The following is a 22263-nucleotide window of genomic DNA, read 5'->3' as shown; positions in this document are numbered from 1 at the left end:
TGAAGCATTTTCAAGATTTGAAATTTCTCCCCTGTTTCAAATGCTTTTCCTTTGACTAAATAAAACTCCCCCAAAATGAAATTCTCCTCTTAGTTTTCAAGAGGGTTTTATACCAATTGATATCATATACTAATTTGAAAATACATCAATAGAAATAGATACCAATTGAGAAATTGCCATGACATAGATACCAATGTGAAAAATATCAATTAAAACTTCATTTCAAATATTTTTGAAATATGGTATCTATTGAAAAATATCAATTAGTATCAGAACCAGTGCTTCATTAAGAGTCTAATTAACTCGAAGTGATGTCTGGAGATCACGCCAAGAGGGAGATCATGACCGGTGACAAGTCCGCAAGCTCGGGGAGGACTCTCTCAAGGGAGTCCGACAACAAACACAAGGAGGAATCCTCTTCCTCCATCAAGTCGCATCAGAAAGGTGACAAGAAGAAAAAGATTAAAAAGGTGGTCTACTACGAGACCGACTCTTTGTCACCCTCCACATCAAGCTCTAAGTCGCCCACTACTTCTAAGCGCCCTGAGCGCAAGAAGTATAGTAAGATGCCCCTACACCATCCTCGCATTTCAAAGCGCGCTCCATTACTTTTCGTTCCCCTAGGCAAACCACCATATTTTGATGGTGAAGATTATTGTATGTGGAGTGATAAAATGAGGCACCATCTAACCTCACTCCACGAAAGCATATGGGACATAGTTGAATTTGGAGCGTAGGTACCACAAGTGGGGGACAAGGAATACGACTCGGACGAGGCCACCCAAATTAGGCACTTTAACTCTCAAGCCACGTCTATACTCCTCGCCTCCTTGTGTCAAGAGGAGTATAACAAGGTGCAAGGGTTAAAGAGCGCCAAAGAAATTTGGGACGTCCTCAAGACCGCGCACGAAGGCGACGAGGTGACCAAGATCACCAAGCGGGAAATGATCGAGGGAGAGCTCGGTCGATTCATCCTCAACAAAGGAGAAGAGCCGCAAGCAATGTATAACCGGCTAAAGACCATGGTGAACCAAGTGCGCAACCTCGGGAGCACCAAGTGGTGACCATGAAATGGTCAAGGTTATTCTAAGATCCCTTGTTTTCGCAACCCTACTCAAGTGCAATTAATTCGTGGGGATCCTAGATATAAAATAATATCTCTCGAGGAAGTGATTGGCAAGTTTGTGAGCTTTGAACTTATGATCAAAGACTCCAAACACATTGTCAACTTGGAGCAAGGCGCCACCTCTACACTCGAGGTGCAACCCGTCGCATTCAAAGCGACGGAAGAGAAGGAGGAGGAGTCTACACCAAGTAGGCTTCCAATCGACGCCTCCAAGCTCGACAACGAGAAAATGGAGCTCATCATCAAGAGCTTCCGCCAGATCCTCAAGCAAAGGAGAGGGAAGGACTACAAGTCCCGCTCCAAGAAGTTGTGCTATCGATGTGGTAAGTCCAGTCATTTCATAGCAAAATGTCCAATTTCTAGTGGAAGTGACAGGGATGACGATAAGAAAGGGAAGAAGAAGGAGAAGAAGAGAGACTACAAGAAGAAGGGCGGCGATGCCCACATATGTCAGGAATGGGACTCCGACGAGAGCTCCACCGACTCCTCCTCCGACGAGGACGCCGCCAACATCACCGTCAATAAGGGCCTCCTCTTCCCCAACGTCGGCCACAAGTGTCTCATGGCTAAGGACGGCAAGAAAAAGAAGGTACACACTAGAGCCACCCCAAATATACAACATCTAGTGATGAGGGTAGCTCTAGTGATAGTGAAGATAATTTAATGTCTCTTTTTGCCAACCTTAGCATGGACCAAAAGAAAAAATTAAATGAATTAATTGAAGCAATTAATGATAAGGATTAACTCTTGGATAGCCAAGAGGACTTCCTAATTAAAGAAAACAAAAAATTTGTTAAATTGAAAAATGCTTATGCTCAAGAAGTAGAAAAATGTGAAAATTTATCTAAGGAGCTTAGCATTTGTCATGATTCAATTTCTAGTCTTAGAAATGAAAATGTTAGTTTAATTTCTAAGGTTAAAGAATTGAATGTTTCCAATGATTCTCCTGTCTTAGAGATGAGAATGTCAGATTAAATGCTAAGATAGAAGAATTAAATGCTTGCAAACCATCTACATCTACTATTGAGCATGTTTCTATTTGTACTAGATGTAGAGATGTTAATGTAGAATCTATGGATGATCAACTTGCCATGATTAAACGACAAAATGATCACATAGCTAAATTAACTACTAAAATTGCCGAGCATGAACTAGAAAATGAAAAGTTTAAATTTGCTAGAAGCATGCTTTATAATGGGAGACACCCTGACATTAAGGATGTCACTGGTTTCCAACAGGGGAGCAATGTCAAGCTTAATGCCCCTAAAAGATTGTCTAATTTTGTTAAGGTCAAGGCTCCCACGGTTCAGGATAATGAAGGCTACATTTTATATCCTGCTAACTATCCTGAGCACAAAATTAGGAAGATTCATGCTAGAAAACCTCATAATATTTCACACCATGCATTCATGTATAAAAATGAGGCTTCTAGCTCTAGGCATACCACTCATGTTAAATTACCTAGAAAGAAAATTCCTGCTGCATCAAATGAGCATAATGTTTCTTTTAAGACTTTTGATGCTTCATATGTTTTAACTAACAAATCAGGCAAAGTAGTTGTCAAATATGTTGGGGGCAAACACAAGAGCTCCAAAACTTGTGTTTGGATACCCAAGGTGCTTGTTTCTAACGTCAAAGGACCCAAGACTGTTTGGCTACCTAAGAACAAGGCCTAAAATTGTTTTGTAGGTTTATGCATCCGGTGGTTCAAGTTGGATAATCGATAGCGGGTGCACAAACCACATGACATGGGAGAAGAGAATGTTTTCCTCTTATGAGAAAAATGAATATCCCCAAAGAGCTATTACATTCGGGGATGGAAATCAAGGTTTGGTCAAAGGTTTGAGTAAAATTGCTATATCACCTGACCATTCTATTTCCAATGTTTTTCTTGTAGATTCCTTAGATTACGATTTGCTTTCTGTTTCTCAATTATGCCAAATGGGCTACAACTGTCTATTTACAGATGTAGGTGTTACTGTCTTTAGAAGAAGTGATGATTCAATAGCATTTAAAGGAGTGTTAGAGGGCCAACTATATTTAGTTGATTTTAATGATAACCAAGCTGAACTTGACACTTGCTTAATTGCTAAAACCAATATGGGTTGGCTCTGGCATCGCCGACTTGCCCATGTTGGAATGAAGAATCTTCACATGCTTCTAAAGGGAGAGCACATTTTAGGACTAACAAATGTTCATTTTGAGAAAGACAGGATTTGTAGCGCATGTCAAGCAGGAAAGCAAGTTGGAGTCCACCATCCACACAAAAACATAATGACAACAGACAAGCCGCTCGAGCTACTCCACATGGACCTATTCGGCCCGATCGCTTACATAAGCATCGGTGGGAGTAAGTACTGTCTAGTTATTGTGGATGATTATTCTCGCTTCACTTGGGTGTTCTTTTTACAGGAAAAATCTCAAACCCAAGAGACCTTAAAAGGATTCTTAAGACGGGCTCAAAACGAGTTTGAATTAAGGATCAAAAAGGTAAGAAGTGATAATGGAACGGAGTTCAAGAATTCATAAATTGAAGGGTTTTTTTAGGAAGAGGGCATCAAGCATGAGTTCTCTTCTCCCTACACACCTCAACAAAATGGTGTAGTGGAGAGGAAGAATAGAACTCTACTAGATATGGCAAGAACCATGCTTGATGAATACAAGACACCGAATCGATTTTGGGCTGAGGCGATTAACACCGCCTGCTACTCCATCAACCGGTTATATCTTCACCGAATCCTCAAGAAGACATCGTATGAACTCCTCACTAGTAAAAAGCCCAATGTTTCATATTTTAAAGTCTGTGGGAGCAAATGCTTTATTCTTATTAAAAGAGGTAGAAAATCTAAATTTGCTCCTAAGGCTGTAGAAGGCTTTTTACTAGGGTATGACTCAAACACAAGGGCATATAGAGTCTTCAACAAATTCACTAGATTGGTTGAGGTTTCTTGTGACATTGTGTTTGATGAGACTAATGGCTCCCAAGTGGAGCAAGTTGATCTTGATGAACTAGATGACGAAGAGGCTCCGTGCGTTGCGCTAAGGAACATGTCTATTGAAGATGTGTGTCCTAAGGAATCCAAAGAGCCTCCACAAACACAAGATCAACCATCATCTTCCATGCAAGCATCTCCACCAACTCAAGACGAGGATCAGGCTCAAAATGATGAAGATGAAGATCAAGGGGATGAGCCACCTCAAGAGGAGGACAATGATCAAGGGGGAGATGAAGATAATCAAGACAAGGAAGATGATCAAGAAATTTAGGGTCAAAGACCGCCACATCCAAGAGTCCACCAAGCAATTCAACGAGATCACCACGTCAACTCCATCCTTGGTGACATTCATAAGGGGGTAACCACTAGATCTCGAGTTGCTCATTTCTGTGAACATTACTCTTTTGTGTCCTCTATTGAGCCATACAGGGTGGAGGATGCACTAAGAGATCCGGATTGGGTGCTGACAATGCAAGAGGAGCTCAACAACTTCACAAGGAATGAGGTATGTCATTTAGTTCCACGTCCTAATCAAAATGTTGTAAGTACCAACTTGGTGTTCCGCAACAAGCAAGATGAGCATGGTGTGGTGACAAGAAACAAAGCCCGACTTGTGGCCGAAGGTTATTCACAAGTCGAAGGTTTGGACTTTGATGAAACTTATGCACCCGTAGCTAGGCTTGAGTCAATTCGTATATTACTTGCCTATGCTACTTACCATGGCTTCAAGCTTTATCAAATGGACGTGAAGAGTGCCTTCCTCAATGGACCTATCAAGGAAGAGGTCTACGTTGAGCAACCTACCGACTTTGAAGATAGTGAGTATCCCAACTATGTGTATAAACTCTCAAAGGTGCTTTATGGGCTTAAGCAAGCCTCAAGAGCATGGTATGAATGCCTGCGAGATTTTCTTATCACTAATGGCTTCAAAGTCAGAAAAGCTGATCCTACTCTCTTTACTAAAACTGTTGCAAAAGACTTGTTTGTATGTCAAATTTATGTTGATGGTATTATATTTGGGTCTATTAACAAGTCAACTTGTGAAGAGTTTAGTAGGATCATGATACAGAAATTTGAGCTATCTATGATGGGGGAGTTGAAGTATTTCCTTGGATTTCAAATCAAGCAACTCCAAGAAGGCACCTTCATCAGCCAAACAAAGTACATTCAAGACATACTTAAGAAGTTTGGGATTAAGGATGGCAAACCCATCAAGACTCTCATGGGAACTAATGGGCATCTCAACCTCTAGACGGGAGGTAAATCCGTAGATCAAAAGGTATACCGGTCGATGATAGGATCTTTACTCTACTTATGTGCATCTCGACCGGATATTATGCTTTCCGTATGCATGTGTGCAAGATTTTAGGCTAATCCTAAGGAAGTTCACCTTAGGGTCGTGAAAAGAATAATGAGATATTTAGTTTACACTCCTAAGTTTGGGCTTTGGTACCCCAAGGGATCCACTTTTGATTTACTAGGATATTCCGATGCCGATTGGGCAGGGTGTAAAATTGATAGGAAGAGCACATCAGGGACTTGTCAGTTTCTGGGGAGATCCCTGCTGTCATGGGCTTCGAAGAAACAAAACTCTGTAGCTCTTTCCACCGCCAAAGCTGAGTACATTGATGCATGCCATTGTTGTGCGCAATTACTTTGGATGAGGAAAACCCTTAGAGACTATGGCTACAAATTGAGCAAAGTCCCTCTCCTATGTGATAATGAGAGTGCAATCTGCATGACGGATAATCCCGTTGAACACAGCCGCACTAAGCACATAGATATTTGGTATCACTTTCTGAGAAATCACCAACAAAAGGGGGATATCGAAATAGCTTATGTAAACACCAAGAATCAATTAGCCGATATCTTTACCAAGCCTAGATGAGAAAACCTTTAGCAAACTTAGTAATGAGTTAAATATACTTGATTCTCGGAATTTTGATTGAAACATTGCACACATAGCTCATTTATATATACCTTTGATCATGTCTCTTTCATTTGGTGCAAATGCATATTTCTTATTATTCTTGTACCAAGGCTACGACTAATGTGTTTTCAAGTATATTTCTATACTAAGTCGTAGATTGAAAGGGAAATGGAGTCTTCGGCAAAGAACAAGGCTTCCACTCCACAACTCTGACGGTATCATCTACCCTTTGTCGTTGTTCCTCCACACTCTTAATTGGTATAATCTACCAATGGAGAGAAAATTCTAAAAGGGCTCTCAAGGTCTCCGTTTTTGGCAATTATTTTTGAAAATTAAAAGCCTTCTACAGCCTTAGGAGCAAATTTAGATTTTCTACCTCTTTTAATAAGAATGGGAAAAGAAGAAAGACAATCCAAGCGACAAGAGCGTAAATGAACACAAAAATCTCTCACACACAAGCCACTAAGTGTTTGAAATGAATTTGGGACTTGGAGGAAATTTGATCTTTTGTATTGTGTCTTGGAATGAATGCTAGAGCTCTTGTATTGAATGTGATCTTCAGAAAACTTGGATGCCAAATTGGATGCCATAGGTTGTGGTGGTTGGGGGTATTTATAGCCTCCAACCACTTGGGTAGCCGTTAGGGAGGCTGCTGGTGCGCCACCACGTCATCCAACTGTTAGGGTTCGGAGCCGAGTCAACTGTTGGAGTTTTGTCCTCTTGCGGCACCGGACAGTCCGGTGCCCTCTGACTTCGCGGCTCTGGCTTCCGTCACGACACTGTAGCTCATTGTATTACTTTGCAGAGTCGACCGATGGCGCTGAATAACCGTTGCCCGCTGACTCACCGGACAGTCCGGTGAATTATAGCGGAGTGCGCCTTCGTTTTTCCGAGAGTGGCTGGTTGACACCTGTACGGCCCTAGTGCACCGGACACTGTCCGGTGGTACACCGGACAGTCCGGTGTGCCAATTTTCAGCACACTCAAGTCCTTTTGCTCCTTTAAAATTGTGTCCGTAACTTGATTCTTTTATTGGTTTGTGTTGAACCTTATGCACCTGTAATACATGAATTCTAGACAAACTAGTTAGTCCATGTGTTTGTGTTGACTATCAACCACCAAAATTAATTATAGGAAAAGGTTAACCCTTTTCCCTTTCAAGTACCAACTGCACCCGATCGACAGCGGCCATGACCCCAACACATCAGTTGGTCGACAGCGGCCACGATGTCGCCTAGACCTATTAGTCAGTAACCTAGCGAAGATACTGCTCGTCACTGTGCCCGAACAAGTCAATATCGACCGCCTCACAAGAAGTGCGCACCACACAACGAGGAGAAGAGATAATGTGGGAGAGATGAGAGAATAAAAACAAATAGAAAAATAGAGAAAGAAAAATGTATTATGAATACTAGCACAATATCTGTGCGGTGTGACGAAACACAATCATATTTGATGAGAGACTCTGATAATTTATTTGGGCGTAGAGTTGTATATTACTCGCTCCCACTTGCATATAGGAGCAGCTGCTGCGTATGCTAGCCTCTTTCCGCTGCTATGCGTCTTGCCGTGGCATGCGTTGCAGCTGACCTCCTCGTGTGCCCTGACACTGCTGGCCTCGTCGTGTGCGATGCTATGCTTTGCCACTTGTGTCTTCAAGAGCTAGCTAATGGCGGCACGACTGCTCTCTCCCCTGGCATGGGGATAAAGTTGCTGATCAGATGATATTTGTGATATGTGCGGGTGCGTGGTACGTGAGATGGTGGAAAATGTTGAGTGTGGATTGATTTCGGGGAAATGTAAGGGTTTTGCACGTGCAGTGGTGGAAACTATTGACTGCGGGTTGATTTTGAGGGAATGTAAGACTTTTTTAAAGTGATGATTTAGGGTATGTTTAGTTCAGTTTTTTTCTAAAGAGTTTTTTTAAGAATCTGGCGGTAAAAAGAACATGACTGTGGAGAGAAACTGAGTATCATGATGATTACGTGTGGAGTAATATAAAACAGTCAATAAGATTTAGGACGTAGAAAGTGACGGTTTACTACTACAACAACGACTTGACTGATTTTATATTTACATTGATTTTAGACGGTTTTGACTAAAGTGATTTTCATTGAAGTGAGTTGAAAAGCTGAACGTTCACAGTCTGCAACAACTTCTGTAGCGAGTAGTTGAAACAAACAGACCGATGATGGTTGAAACATGTGTTTTATAGGAGTTGTCATTTTATTTTTAATTAGTAAAAAAATATTTTACCAAATGGTAAGATACCAAACTGCCCTTGATTAGCAATCACTGCTGCGCCCGATAGGTGGCAGCGAGCCAGCGAGCCAGCGACCCACCCGACTCTGTTCCAACGAGCCTTCCCTCCCAAACTTGCACGCTGCCCCCGCGCTCGCCTCCGCCCCCGATCCAGATCCAGGTACTCTTCCTTTCGCCGCGGCTGAGAAGCAACTCTCCCTCTCTGTCCTCTTCCTGTCGCCGCACTCATTTTCTCTTGCCGGTAAGGAGTGGAGATCCGCGTCCATCTTCTATTGATTAGGATACCGGTATGGAGTGGAGATCCACACGGCCTTTGTGTTCTATAAGTCCATGTCTCGCGGATCTGCTTGCTGCATGCTCCGCTGCTGCTCGTGAACCTTAGTTGATGAGCTTACTATCTTCCTCTTGTGTGAAGGGTGGAATAGGGAACGGCCATACACCATGGCGGATTTCTCCAAGGTGCGAAGAAGATTCTTCTACTTTCTGTTGTTATTTTACGACCTTTTGTTTGCGATTATTGCTTTGCTGGAGAGTTGCATTTGCAGGCAATGTACATGCCTGTTTCTGTTATTTCTGCTGATAATTATATTGTTTATGTACGGACGGGTGGGCGATATGGAATTTAAGGTGAGACCTATTTTAGATCTGATCGGTTAGCTGTAACTGACTTTATTTGGGAACCCCCAAACTCGCCAGGGCGTGTTTGCTTCTAACCCTGGTACTCTGGTAGTCTCGCCTGGGCCAAGCAGCATCCCCTTCGATTTCCATTGCCTAGGTTCGGATCTTGCTGCCTGGGTGGAGACGCCAGGTGAGGGCAGCAAGCAAACACCCCCTGGATTATTACTGTTTTCTCGAATAGAAATGAGGATTCAGTTCTGTGTTCATGTAAAATAAATGAAGAACATGAGAATAAAAGCGTCAGACATAGGAGTAGTAAACTTGTCTAGCACAGGATCTGCACCTTTGCTCAGGGACCTTGAAACTTGTTATTTTGAATGCTGTGTCCAGTCAAGTCATTTGATTGTGGTAGTGTAATCGAATGTCAGTGCCTTCTAAAAACATTGTCATTTGAGGATTTTCTTTAATAGTAACATCAACATGCAATGAAAAGTTTTAGCAATGTTATGGCATATGAATAATTTATTACCATATTTATTCCACCGAAAGAGTGGTACCATTTAGTAAGGAAATCATAGGTTATATATGTTAGTATATTATATGACGTTTCCATATTGAATTCTCTGCTCTGTACTGTTGTGGCACTCCTTATGATAGGGCAGGGTAACCCGTCTTGGTCCATTTGTGACATTTACTCATTAGCACTTGAAACTGGAACCAAGTCATTAATTAGTTAGAATAGTTGCTCAGTTGTGGGGGACTGGGGGTAAAATCAGAGCTTAGGATCTCTTTGGATGCATTTTTTTGGGGTGTTGGAGAAATACTAAAGTTTCACAAAATGCTTTGGTTTCAGAAGCTGCTAGGGTGTTTGGATACAACAAACCTTGTTTCTAAAACCATGGTTTGTAAAAATGTGTAGTCTTTTGGAAGTTTTGAAAACTCCACCCATGACCTTTTTGATGGAATAAGTTATGTGTGGAGCACAGTCCGCAGTCCGCACAACATCTCTGCTGCAGGACAGCAGCAACACAGCAGCTTTTAGACAGCAGCAACACAGCAGCTTTTGACTGCAAGGACTGCGGCAGGCAGCACAGCAGCAGTCTTTTGACTGTAAGGACAGCCTGCAGGCATCTCCTTTTTCAGTTTTCAGTTTCAGCTTTTGGAGGACAGCAGCTTGCTGCAGTTTTTCCTTTGACTAGAGTACAACAGCACCTAGTGGTTAGTGCAGTTTGCAGGACAGCATATTCGCAACTCTAGGAAGCATATGCTGCAGCCCCTTGGGCTATAAATATGTATCCCGACCCTTAGACGGGTATGGCATTGTGTAGTGTTTGAGGAAATAAACAGAAAATTGCCCCAACTCATAGTGTCATCCTCTGATGAGAGTTAGAGTCCCTCTACTTACAATTGGTATCAGAGCCAAACTATCCTGTAGCCTAAACATCTCTTGCTCATCTCCTTCCCGCGCCTCTCCCCACACTCAGTCGGCAGCAAGAGCTCCAACTGTTCCTTCCTCTCCTGCTCAGACGAGCAGCCTTTCGTCTGAGACAGCCTCTTCCACTCGCAGCGACCCCGCACTAGCCCACCATGTCCCTACGCTCGGTCACTTCGAGTGCGCGGCGCCAGCAGGAGGCCGAGGTCGCCGCGGCACAAGAACGCGAGCGAGCAGCAGCAGCGGCTGCAGCGACAGCGGCGAGGGCAGCACGGTTGGCGGCGGCGGAACTGGCAGCGGCGAGAGCGGAAGTAGAAGCAGCGGAGGCGGCGGATGCTGCACGTGCGGCGGCAACAGAGCTCGAGGTTCTGCGCGGCAGTAGAGCAGGCAGCTCTGCTTCTGTCGACGACAACACCGACGAAGAGCTCAGGCTGGCGAGGGAAGCAGCGCGAGAGCAGGCGGCACAGTGGGCAGCCGCGCATCCCCATGGGGGCGCGCGTGGCGGCAGCCCGGATAGGCGCCGACACGCTGACGGCGCTCCAGGCGGGGGCGCACGCGGCGGTAGCCCAGACGGGCGTAGACGCGCCGGCAGTGCTCCCGGCGGCGGCGACCGAGTCGACGGAGATTGCGGCCTCTACAGGCGGCGCGGTTCTCCCTCCCCGGATCGGTACCATGGTCGCCGCATGGCCCAGGCCATTGTCAGGGACATCGGTCTCGGCGGTGGGTGGCCTACCCTCACCAAGACCAACTACGTCGAGTGGGCCGCGGTGATGAGGGTACGGCTCCAGTTTCGCCACATGTGGGAAGCAGTTCGTTACGACGACGTCGACTACCACGAGGATCGGCGGGCGCTGGATGCTCTCATTGCTGCCGTCCCGCCCGAGATGCAGTTTTCGCTTTCCCAGAAGCGGACTGCCAAGGAGGCCTGGGACGCCATCGCTGCGACCCGCATCGGCAGCGATCGTGCCCGCAAGACCACACTGCAGGCACTTCGCAAGGAGTGGGAGAACCTGGCCTTCAAGCCAGGTGAGGATGTTGATGACTTTGCTCTCCGCCTCAACACTCTGTTGCAGAAGATGGTGCAGTTCGGCGACGACACCTACGATGAGGAGAGAGCTGTTGAGAAGCTCTTCCGTTGCATCCCCGAGAAGTACAGGCAGATTGCTCGCTCGATCGAGTCTCTGCTAGACCTCTCCACGATGACGATCGAAGAGGCGATTGGTCGCCTCAAGGTGGTCGACGGCGACGAACCACAGGCTCTCTCTGGGCCTATCACTATCGGCGGGAAGCTACATCTCACTCGGGAGCAGTGGGAGGCCTGCCAGGGTGACAAGAAGAAGGGGGAGTCCTCCTCCTCGACACGAGGCCGCAAACGCGGCAAGCCACGCAAGCCGCGTGGAGGCGCCCAGGCCGGGGCGCGAGGACATGCTGAGGGTGGTGCACGTGGAGGTGCCCAAGGCGGCGCCGTCGGCAACAAGAAGCCGGCACGAGACGACGACTGCCACAACTGCGGCAAGCTTGGCCACTGGGCCAGGGATTGTCGGCAGCCACGACGTGGCCAGGCCAACGTCGCACAGGCGGAGGCGGAGGAGGAGGCCCTGCTCCTGGCACATGCAAGCATCGAGCCATCTCCAGCGGCACCGGCCGCAGCGGCACTCCTCCACCTTGATGAGTCGAAAGCACACGCTTTCCTCGGCGACGGCTCCAACAAGGACATGATCGAAGGATGGTGCCTCGACACCGGCGCCACTCATCACATGACCGGCCGACGGGAGTTCTTCACCGAGCTTGACTCTAGCGTCCGAGGCTCCGTCAAGTTTGGGGACGCCTCCGGCGTAGAGATCAAGGGCGCCGGCTCAGTCGTCTTCACCGCCGCGTCTGGTGAGCACAGGCTGCTCACCGGAGTCTACTACATCCCCGCGTTGAGGAACTCTATCATCAGCTTGGGACAGCTGGATGAGAACGGTTCGCGCGTGGAGGTTGAGCACGGAGTCATGAGGATCTGGGATCCCTCTCGTCGCCTTCTTGCCAAGGTACGCAGGAGTGCAAATCGGCTTTACATCCTCAATGTGAAGGTGGCACAACCTTGCTGCCTTGCTGCTCGTCGAGACGACGGGGCATGGCAGTGGCACGAGCGCTTCGGGCACCTTAACTTCGAGGCCCTGAAGCGGCTCAGTGCCAAGGAGATGGTACGAGGCCTGCCGTGCCTTGACCATGTGGAGCAATTCTGCGATGTCTGCGTGTTGACAAAGCAGAGACGACTCCCCTTTCCCCAACAGTCGAGCTTCCGAGCCAAGGAGAGGCTCGAGCTCGTGCATGGGGACTTGTGTGGCCCGGTGACACCAGCCACACCAGGAGGACGACGCTACTTCTTGCTGCTCGTCGACGATCTCTCCCGCTACATGTGGGTGATGATCCTTGGCAGCAAGGGAGAGGCTGCGAACGCCATCAGGCGTGTGCAGGTCGCTGCGGAGGCGGAGTGCGGCCGCAAGCTGCGCGTGCTGCGCACCGACAACGGCGGCGAATTCACGGCGGCTGAGTTCGCGTCGTACTGCGCGGATGAGGGTGTTCAGCGCCACTACTCCGCGCCGTACAGCCCGCAGCAGAACGGCGTCGTCGAGCGACGCAACCAGACGGTTGTGGGGATGGCTCGGGCTCTCCTCAAGCAGAGAGGAATGCCAGCTGTCTTCTGGGGAGAGGCTGTGGTGACAGCGGTTTACATCCTCAACCGCTCGCCCACCAAGGCTCTCAACGGGATGACACCGTACGAGGCTTGGCATGGGCGCAAGCCGGCGGTCTCTCACCTACGGGTCTTCGGCTGCCTCGCGTTCACCAAGGAGCTTGGCCACATCAGCAAGCTCGACGATAGGAGCACCCCGGGGGTGTTCATTGGCTATGCGGAGGGCTCGAAGGCCTACCGCATCCTTGACCCAAGAACACAGGGTGTGCGCACGGCGCGCGATGTAGTGTTCGATGAAGGGCGAGGATGGGCGTGGGACAAGGCGGTGGACGACGGCACGACTCCGACGTACGACTTCACCATCGAGTACGTCCACTTTGAGGGAGCTGGGGGAGTAGGCAACTCTTCTCCGAGCAGGTCTACCCCAGCCCCCAAGTCTCCACCGACTCCAGCGCCACACTCTCCAGCTCCTGCTACAACGAGCTCTTCACCACCACGCACTCCAGCCACGACTCCGGCTACAGCGAGCTCTTCGCCACCACGTACTCCAGCACCGACGGTACCCTCTCCGGGAACGTCCTCTCCGACACCAGCTCGTGTCGAGCACGACCCAGTGGAGCTCGTGACCCCTCTGTCCCGCGACGAGGAGCGCGTCGACGCGTGCTACGACGGCGAGCCGTTGCGGTATCGAAGGGTGGATGGCCTTCTCATCGACCCGTCGGTGCCAGGCCCTGCATCTCGCATTCTGGCAGGAGAGTTGCATCTTGCATGCGACGATGGTGAGCCTCGGTCTTTCGCGGAGGCCGAGAAACATGCGGCTTGGCGTGCCGCGATGCAGTCGGAGATGGACGCGGTTGAGACGAACCGCACTTGGGAGCTCGCTGATCTCCCTCATGGTCATCGCGCGATCACCCTTAAGTGGGTGTTCAAACTGAAGAGGGATGAAGCCGACGCCATCGTCAAGCATAAGGCTCGCTTGGTGGCACGCGGTTTCTTGCAGCAGGAGGGGATCGACTTCGACGATGCCTTCGCCCCTGTAGCACGGATGGAATCCGTGCGACTCCTCCTCGCGCTGGCAGCCCTGGAGGGCTGGCATGTTCATCACATGGATGTCAAGTCGGCGTTTCTTAACGGCGACTTAAAGGAGGAGGTCTACGTACACCAGCCGCCAGGTTTTGCGATCCCTGGCAAGGAGGGCAAGGTGTTGCGCCTGCGCAAGGCTCTCTACGGCTTGCGACAGGCACCAAGGGCGTGGAATGCCAAGCTGGATTCCACGCTCAAGAGGATGGGCTTCATGCCAAGCCCGCACGAGGCGGCCATCTATCGGCGGGGCAATGGAGAAAATGCCCTGCTGGTGGGTGTCTACGTCGACAACTTGGTGATCACCGGCGCCAAGGATGCAGAGGTGGCAGCGTTCAAGGAAGAGATGAAGGCCACCTTCCAAATGAGTGACCTGGGGCATCTCTCCTTCTACCTGGGGATTGAGGTGCACCAGGGAGACTCCGGGATCACACTTCGCCAGACCGCCTATGCCAGGCACATTGTTGAGCTGGCTGGGCTCACCGACTGCAACCCAGCTCTCACTCCGATGGAGGAGAGGCTGAAGCTGAGTCGTGACAGCACGACGGAGGAGGTGGATGCTACTCAGTATCGGCGTCTTGTGGGGAGCCTTCGCTACCTCGTCCACACACGGCCTGACTTGGCATACTCCGTCGGCTACGTTAGTCGGTTCTTGCAGCGACCGACGACGGAGCATGACCAGGCTGTGAAGAGGATCATCCGCTATGTTGCGGGGACTCTCGACCACGGTCTCTACTACCCGAGGTGCCCTGGGGAGGCACACCTTGTCGGGTACAGCGATAGCGACCACGCCGGCGACATCGACACCAGCAAGAGCACAAGCGGGATCCTTTTCTTCCTCGGCAAGTGCCCCATCAGCTGGCAGTCGGTCAAGCAGCAGATGGTGGCCATGTCCAGCTGCGAGGCCGAGTACATAGCGGCCTCCACCGCTTCAACTCAGGCGCTCTGGCTTGCTCGCCTGCTCGGTGATCTCCTTGGGAGAGACGTTGGAGCAGTGGAACTCCGGGTGGACAGCCAGTCCGCCCTGGCGTTGGCCAAGAACCCCGTGTTTCATGAACGGAGCAAGCACATCCGGGTGAGGTATCATTTCATCCGTGACTGTTTGACAGAAGGAAGCATCAAGGCGCGATACATCAACACCAAGGATCAGCTTGCGGATCTGCTCACCAAGCCCCTTGGGAGGATCAAGTTCCTTGAGCTTTGTTCTAGGTCTGGAATGACTCAACTTTCCCACAAGGCGACACACAAGACTTAGGGGGAGAATGATGGAATAAGTTATGTGTGGAGGACAGTTCGCAGTCCGCACAACATCTCTGCTGCAGGACAGCAGCAACACAACAGCTTTTAGACAGCAGCAACACAGCAGCTTTTGACTGCAAGGACTGCGGCAGGCAGCACAGCAGCAGTCTTTTGACTGCAAGGACTGCCTGCAGGCATCTCCTTTTTCAGTTTTCAGTTTCAGCTTTTGGAGGACAGCAGCTTGCTGCAGTTTTTCCTTTGACTAGAGTACAACAGCACCTAGTGGTTAGTGCAGTTTGTAGGACAGCATATTCGCAACTCTAGGAAGCATATGCTGCAGCCCCTTGGGCTATAAATATGTATCCCGACCCTTAGACGGGTATGGCATTGTGTAGTGTTTGAGGAAATAAACAGAAAATTGCCCCAACTCATAGTGTCATCCTCTGATGAGAGTTAGAGTCCCTCTACTTACACTTTTTTCCTTAATAAACCATGGTTTTGTATCTCTTTGGCTTCTAAAGCCACAGTTTTATGATACACAGTTTCTGAAAAACTACGTCCAAACATGGCTACCTTGTTAGTTTGTAAGAGATCATAGTTCTGACGGTGGTGCATTTACGAAATGTGTTTCCATCTTGAAGACAAACGATAATGTTGCATGATTTCATTAGTCACCCAGAACATGCATGCTCTGATCGTTTATTTCTTCCACTTACATAAATTATAGAATTCTTCACCATTTCCCTTTTCTAAACATCAATTTCATTTATTGTGAAACCTATGCTGTCAGTTGTCCCGTATCCTTTATTTCTTCCACTTGCATAAAATTATTGGTATTCTTTACCCTTTCCCTATTCTAAACATCAACTCCATTCTTTGTGAAATCCCCTCGTCTGTCCCACGCCAAAGCACAAGCCTAAGGCTCAGCCCCGGTCGTGGTCGTTCTCACATTGGCTTCGATGCCGCTGTGTATGGGTGGGGCAGGAGTTCGGGGGTTTTCTCGACTTGTGTGAGAAGGTCTTCTTCTTAATACAATGCCAGGGGGCTGTCTTACCCACCGCAGGCCAAGTTTTTTTTTTGTGAAACTTATGCTGTCAGTTGTCCTGGATGATTTAGTCTTATCAGGTAGCTAGTTCAGTGATAGGGATGAAAACGGTTTCGGAATTTTTCGGTATTCCGGAAACCGATTTCGAAATTTTTCGGTCGGATTCATCGGTAACGGTATTTTTCGAAAACGGAATCGGTTTTCGGAATTTTCTATCGGAATCGGTATCGGAATCGGCGTGGTGTTTTACCGACCGTTTCCTTCGGTTACCAGTTTTTGTCGGAAATTACTGGATTTGTGTCTCGGAATTTTCCGGAATTTATCTCGGAATTTTTCGGAATTGTGTCTCGGAATTTTTCAGAATTTTCCAGCATGTGATTTTTTCGCATCGCTTGTACGTCTCTAGATAAGGATTACTTATTTTTGTATTTTTTGGACACCTTTAGATTTTTTTTGGATAGATGGTGTTGGAAGGCAGTTGAGATTAACGATTTGGTCTTTTTCACACACTAGGTTTTAGGGTTTTCCTGTGAGGTTGTGAAAAACTCTTTATGTGAGGAAAAAATATTTCATAAGTAAGCATGACATGTCAGCTAGATCGAGTGGATATTGTGAATTGTGAACTTTGAGTCTATGAACTTGTGATCTTTATGAACTTGTTATACTGTGAACTTGTTATATTGTGAACTTGTGATCTTTGTACACTTTTTATATTATAAATTTGTGATCCTTGTGAACTTTTTATATTATGAACTTGTTATATCATGAATTGTGAACTTGTAGTCTTTGTGATCTTTTGTCAACTTTGTTGTATTATGAAGTTTGATATATTTACCGATTGTATTTTAGATTCCGACCGTTACCGGTGTATTTTCCGCACCAAACTTTCGTTTCCGATGTTTCCGAAATATCGATATCGTTTCCGTTTCCGAAGTTACCGTTTTCGATTTTGTTTCCGATAAAAAAATATGAAAACGGTAATGGTTTTAGTGTTTACCGACCGTTTCCGACCGTTTTAATCCCTATTCAGTGATATGTCTGTTTCACAGGAATCTTGCCCTTCTGTGAAGAACATTTTACTTCTGGATTCTGAAGGAAAGCGTGTTGCTGTAAAGTATTTCTCAGATGATTGGCCGACTAATGCATCAAAGTTAGCCTACGAAAAGTCTGTTTTTACTAAAACTCTAAAGACAAATGCACGGACAGAAGGTATTTTTCATTCTTTGTTGTTCCATGCAGAATCAAACATCACTATCATAGCATCGGGATTTGAAATCTTATGATATGTTGTTGCTTTTACCAATTTCAAGTTTTTCAATAACTTGGTGTAGATTTTTAAAAAAACTTGACCCGCTGTGGTAAGACCACCCCCACGACATTATATTAAGAAGAAGCCCTTCTCACGTAGGTCGAGAAAACCCCTGAACCCCTGCCTCAACATACATAGTGGCACCGTAGCCTATGTGAGAACAACCGCGACCGGGGTCAGGCCATAGACCCCTGTGCTTTGGCGTGGGACAAATGAGGGGATTTTTTAACCATATCCTGAAAATTCGCTGCCATAGACCCCTGTGCTTTGGCGTGGGACAAATGAGGGGATTTTTTAACCATATCCTGAAAATTCGCTCCACGGGGAGTTGAACCCAGGACCTGAGGAGTGCTACTCAGACCACCTAACCAACTCGGCTAGAGGCCCTTTCCCAAAAAATTCTAATATGTCAGTATGTATGCAACTACTCATCTTTGTCATCAATTGTATCATGAATATGCCTGACTAAGTTATGTTCACTTAGTTTCATCTAGGGGTGGATAACGAGCCAGCTCGGCTCGGCTCGGCTCGTCCGAGTTCGAGCTGGCTCGTTAAGCTAACGAGCCAGCTCGGCTCGACTCGTTAAGGTAACGAGCCACAGAGTCAGCTCGGCTCGGCTCGTTTACGAGCTCGAGCTGGCTCGTTTAGCTCGCGAGCCAGAGCAGAAAAAAATAAAATGTATATAATAATTATTTTTTAGTTAATTTCAAACTAATTTAACAATAAAAAATAGTAATTATACTCATAGTTTCACAAACCATGTCAATATAACACCAAATTAGCACAATTCATCACTCATTAATTCACAATTCGCATGCATGTTCATCAGTTTAACCCATAATTATATTTGCATAGACCAAATTAACACATAGGCATAGTTCATTAATCATTAGTTTAATTCATAGGTCATAGACACCTCACATATATATAACATGTTCATCAATTATTCTATAAATGATATGTATATAGTTTCGTTTTATTAGAATATGGTAGCTCGTTTAGCTCGCGAGCTGGCTCGTTAACGAACCGAGCTGGCTCGTTAACGAACCGAGCTAGGATGTCAGCTCAGCTCGTAACAAAATTCAAACGAGCCGAGCCGAGCTGACCACGAAACGAGCGAGCCAGCGAGCCACGAGCATTTTGTCCAGCCCTAGTTTCATCTACTCTGTTTCACACTATTTGTTAGGTCCTTTAGTGTTCAATTAACTACAGTTGCACTTTCAACCACTTCCATTTTTTCTTGTTTAAAACCTGTTATTTGATTTTGTTAACAACTGCTCAGTCACTTGACTGGTTTGGGCTATCTAATCACTTTACTGAATTTGAACAATGTCTAAGCAGTGTGCGCTCCATAATACATGCTATTAAATTGTTGGTAACCTGTTATCAATTGCATTGAGGGCCTGACTGCCTGAGGCATCTTTGTTGTCCATGCACCTTTACATGTATTGAATCAAACTTCACGCACTAGGTTGATGGCAAGGTTGAATTTGTATTACTTAGTCACTAGGGGGTGTCGACTCTCCAGAAATAAATTCTCCCTGATGCATATTTTTTGCTTCTTTGCAGCTGAGATAACATTGTTTGATGGTTATATTGTCGTTTACAAGTTTGTACATGACCTTCACTTTTTTGTCACCGCTGGAGATGATGAGAATGAGCTCATCTTAGCAAGTGTACTACATGGTTTTTCTGATTCTGTTGGTCTTCTACTCAGGTTGTCTATTTTCTGTTATTACTGCATATATATTTGCCTTTGTATGTGGTTGTTTTGACGTGCCGCTTACTGTGCTTTAGGGGTGATGTTGAGAAGCGGACTGCGCTTGAGAACTTGGATTTGATACTTCTCTGCATTGATGAAATTGTGGATGGGGGGTAACAATCTTGACTTGTGCTAGGTTTTGGTTATCAGTTATGTTCTACACTGTGCTATTTCAAATGTGGGTCTGTTCTATGTTAGATGGTTCTGTGAATTCGCTATTCCTAATAGATCTGCAATTCTTTTTTACCTTCCATGTGACTGCATTGAAAGCAGATCTGCCATGGTATCACTGCTGCCTGTTTTATGACATCTCTTTTTACGAATTATTATATTACTTAACATGGAGAAGGATGCTATTTTAACTGCCTATTCCAGTGCGTGCATATACGATCGTCTGTGACATCTGCTTATTTTTAGCGTAATTATGATTGATTTCCAGAAGAAGTGCAACCATGATGAAATTTAAATGATTGCCTTTGATAATATTTGATATATTATTTATTTATAACATACTATAGTCAAAAACTCGGCCGGTAGGGGAAAGACCGCACCCACGGTATTATATTACATTAAGAAGAAGCTCAATCGGAACTTCGACCAAGAAAGGTCACGAAAGGTGGTTCCCCGTGCAACATGAGGGTCTGCCCCCTATAGGCCAGATCTTTGCTCGTGCTTTGAGCCCTCCCAGCTCAGCCCCTACACTCAGCCCCTACACGAGGATCCCTCCCCTATAGGTCAGTCCATCTCGTTTGCACACGACCAGCGGAACCAACGAGTGACCTTTTTTAATATCAACCTGAAATTCGCTCCCACTAGGATTCGAACTTTGGACCTAAGGAGTGTTACTCAGACCACCTAACCAACTCGGCTAGAGACCTTTTCGCAGAACATACTATAGTAGCTAATCCGTGTTTGGAAAGAAAGCAGGATTACTTTTAATTCTGTGTTACAGATTGCTCCATGGAGTAGAAGTTGCAGTCACTAGCCACTTTGTTTTTTTTGACAATGTACTGAAATAATTTGGGTTTTGTGCACTTCTGCAGAATCATCCTGGAAACAGATGCAAACACCATTGCTGGTAAGGTTGCAACCAATGCTGTTGATGGTTCTGTGCCCTTTTCTGAGCAGGTAATTACTTTATCCATCCTATCACAATACTTCAGGTTGCATATGTCTCATGATTGCTGTGACCTGCTCTGTGCAGACGATATCTCAGGCACTAGCCACAGCTAGGGAGCACCTTGCAAGATCTCTACTGAAATGAACAACCAGCAATATGTATGACATATATGTGTGTTAAAGGTTGGGCTACTGAATGTTAAGGGTCTTTGTAGTCGTTATTCATCCCAAAGTGCTGCTGTGACAGAGCCTAGTTGAATATCCGAGGGATTGGTCACATGCTCGTTATTTTTTTTGAACCAGTGAGTTTGTAGCTGCCATATTTCAGGTAAAACATAAAATAAAGAGTTGTAATTGGGTGTAATATAATTTTCACCATACAAAAAAAATCATCTCAACTATCAAACCATGGTAAAAGGTTCAAAATTATCTATCAAATGATTATCCCTCCAGGTCGGAGGAAGAATGGATCCTCCGTCATTGAAAAGGTATGGAGGCTTTACTCTTGCTCATAATCGGATCAAAAGAATCCTTATTTGTATTAGTTTTCTTCTAGGTTTAGTCCTACATCAAGTCAGTTGCCCGAGGCATCTGATTGAAAATGTACTTTATAGGCCATATTTGATTTTGCTTTCCCCGCACCACGCTTAGATTCTACAACTCGTGATTATTCGATTCTTGCTTATAGTTCAACTGGTGAATTATCGTTTGGGTAAGATGCTAAAATAATCTAGATGTTTGATGGCATTCTCGCATATCTTCATCAACAGTGCCATATTATTCTGAGCAACCACGTGAGCGTGAGCTTTTGGATTTGAGTATTTTGAATGTTGACGCACCCGATGATTGACCAATGCCTCCGGTGGAATGTCACTTGGCTCTTGCCACGGCGTGCGCGACCGGCACCCTATGTTCTGCTTACTACGGCTTGGCAGTCGAACCTTGCTCTAGGAAGGACATGAACGACGTTTTCCAGTTTTTTTTGGGACAGCTCCATTGTTAAAAACATATTATCCATTGTTAAAAATATGAATACGGATTTAGGATTTATTATAGAGCGGCTCAACTAGTTGATCTAAGACTTGACTTAAAAATATTCGGCTAGACATCAACTCTGGATCCATACAAGGGCATTTGATATTTTTAGTCAGAATAACCTCTTTCTCTAGAATAGGTCCAATATATTAATGACGGGTTCATTCTTGCTCTGGAAAAAAAAATAGCTCACAGTCAGCTCGTGGGCCGACGCATGAGTAGAACAATGAAAGTGTTTTGGTAATTGAGACAACTATTACACTAAAGTTTTACTAAGTATTGTAGATAAGATATATTAAAATATATGTCCAAAGATTAAACAAGGTAGACTACCACGAAAAGGATGATGATAACCACAAAGATCAACAAGTACTCAACATGAAAAGAGAAAAGCAAAATACAAAGACTCAAGACAAATTAAAGCTATAAACTCATGCATTTTGTTTTTACAGATCAAAACACAAGAGTACACAATCGTATTTAGAATAAATAGTCAGAATCGTAAAGAGGAGAACCCAAGCTTCAAGACGATTACTTATGTGCCACTAGGTAAGATGATTGATCATACAAAGGTAAAGAAGCACATGGATGCCTATTCCGGTATGATGCAGAAAATGTCAAGGCGAGGTA

General features: G+C 46.0%; 1 protein-coding gene across 6 annotated transcripts; it reads left to right on the top strand.

Moving 5' to 3' along the window:
- The first annotated feature begins 8332 nt into the window (after positions 1-8332).
- LOC541628 (Coatomer subunit zeta-2) lies at positions 8333-21344 on the top strand. Of its 6 annotated transcripts, none has more exons than NM_001111383.2 (7): positions 8333-8474; positions 8730-8773; positions 17458-17617; positions 19287-19434; positions 19515-19592; positions 20523-20607; positions 20684-21344. In NM_001111383.2, exons 2-7 carry the CDS (start codon positions 8756-8758, stop codon positions 20741-20743), a joined length of 549 nt encoding a protein of 182 aa, NP_001104853.1. In that variant the 5' UTR covers positions 8333-8474; positions 8730-8755; the 3' UTR covers positions 20744-21344. The 6 variants fall into 6 exon arrangements, with proteins under 6 accessions (NP_001104853.1, XP_008651828.1, XP_008651826.1 ...); XM_008653606.4 differs by having other exon boundaries at positions 8343-8474; positions 17439-17617; positions 20684-21068; XM_008653604.4 differs by having other exon boundaries at positions 8350-8555; positions 20684-21068.
- The last annotated feature ends 919 nt before the right edge of the window (positions 21345-22263 follow it).

The sequence above is a fragment of the Zea mays genome, chromosome 7 (genome assembly GCF_902167145.1).
Source record: "Zea mays cultivar B73 chromosome 7, Zm-B73-REFERENCE-NAM-5.0, whole genome shotgun sequence".
NCBI lineage: Eukaryota > Viridiplantae > Streptophyta > Magnoliopsida > Poales > Poaceae > Zea > Zea mays.
This window is presented reverse-complemented; position numbering and strand designations above follow the sequence as displayed.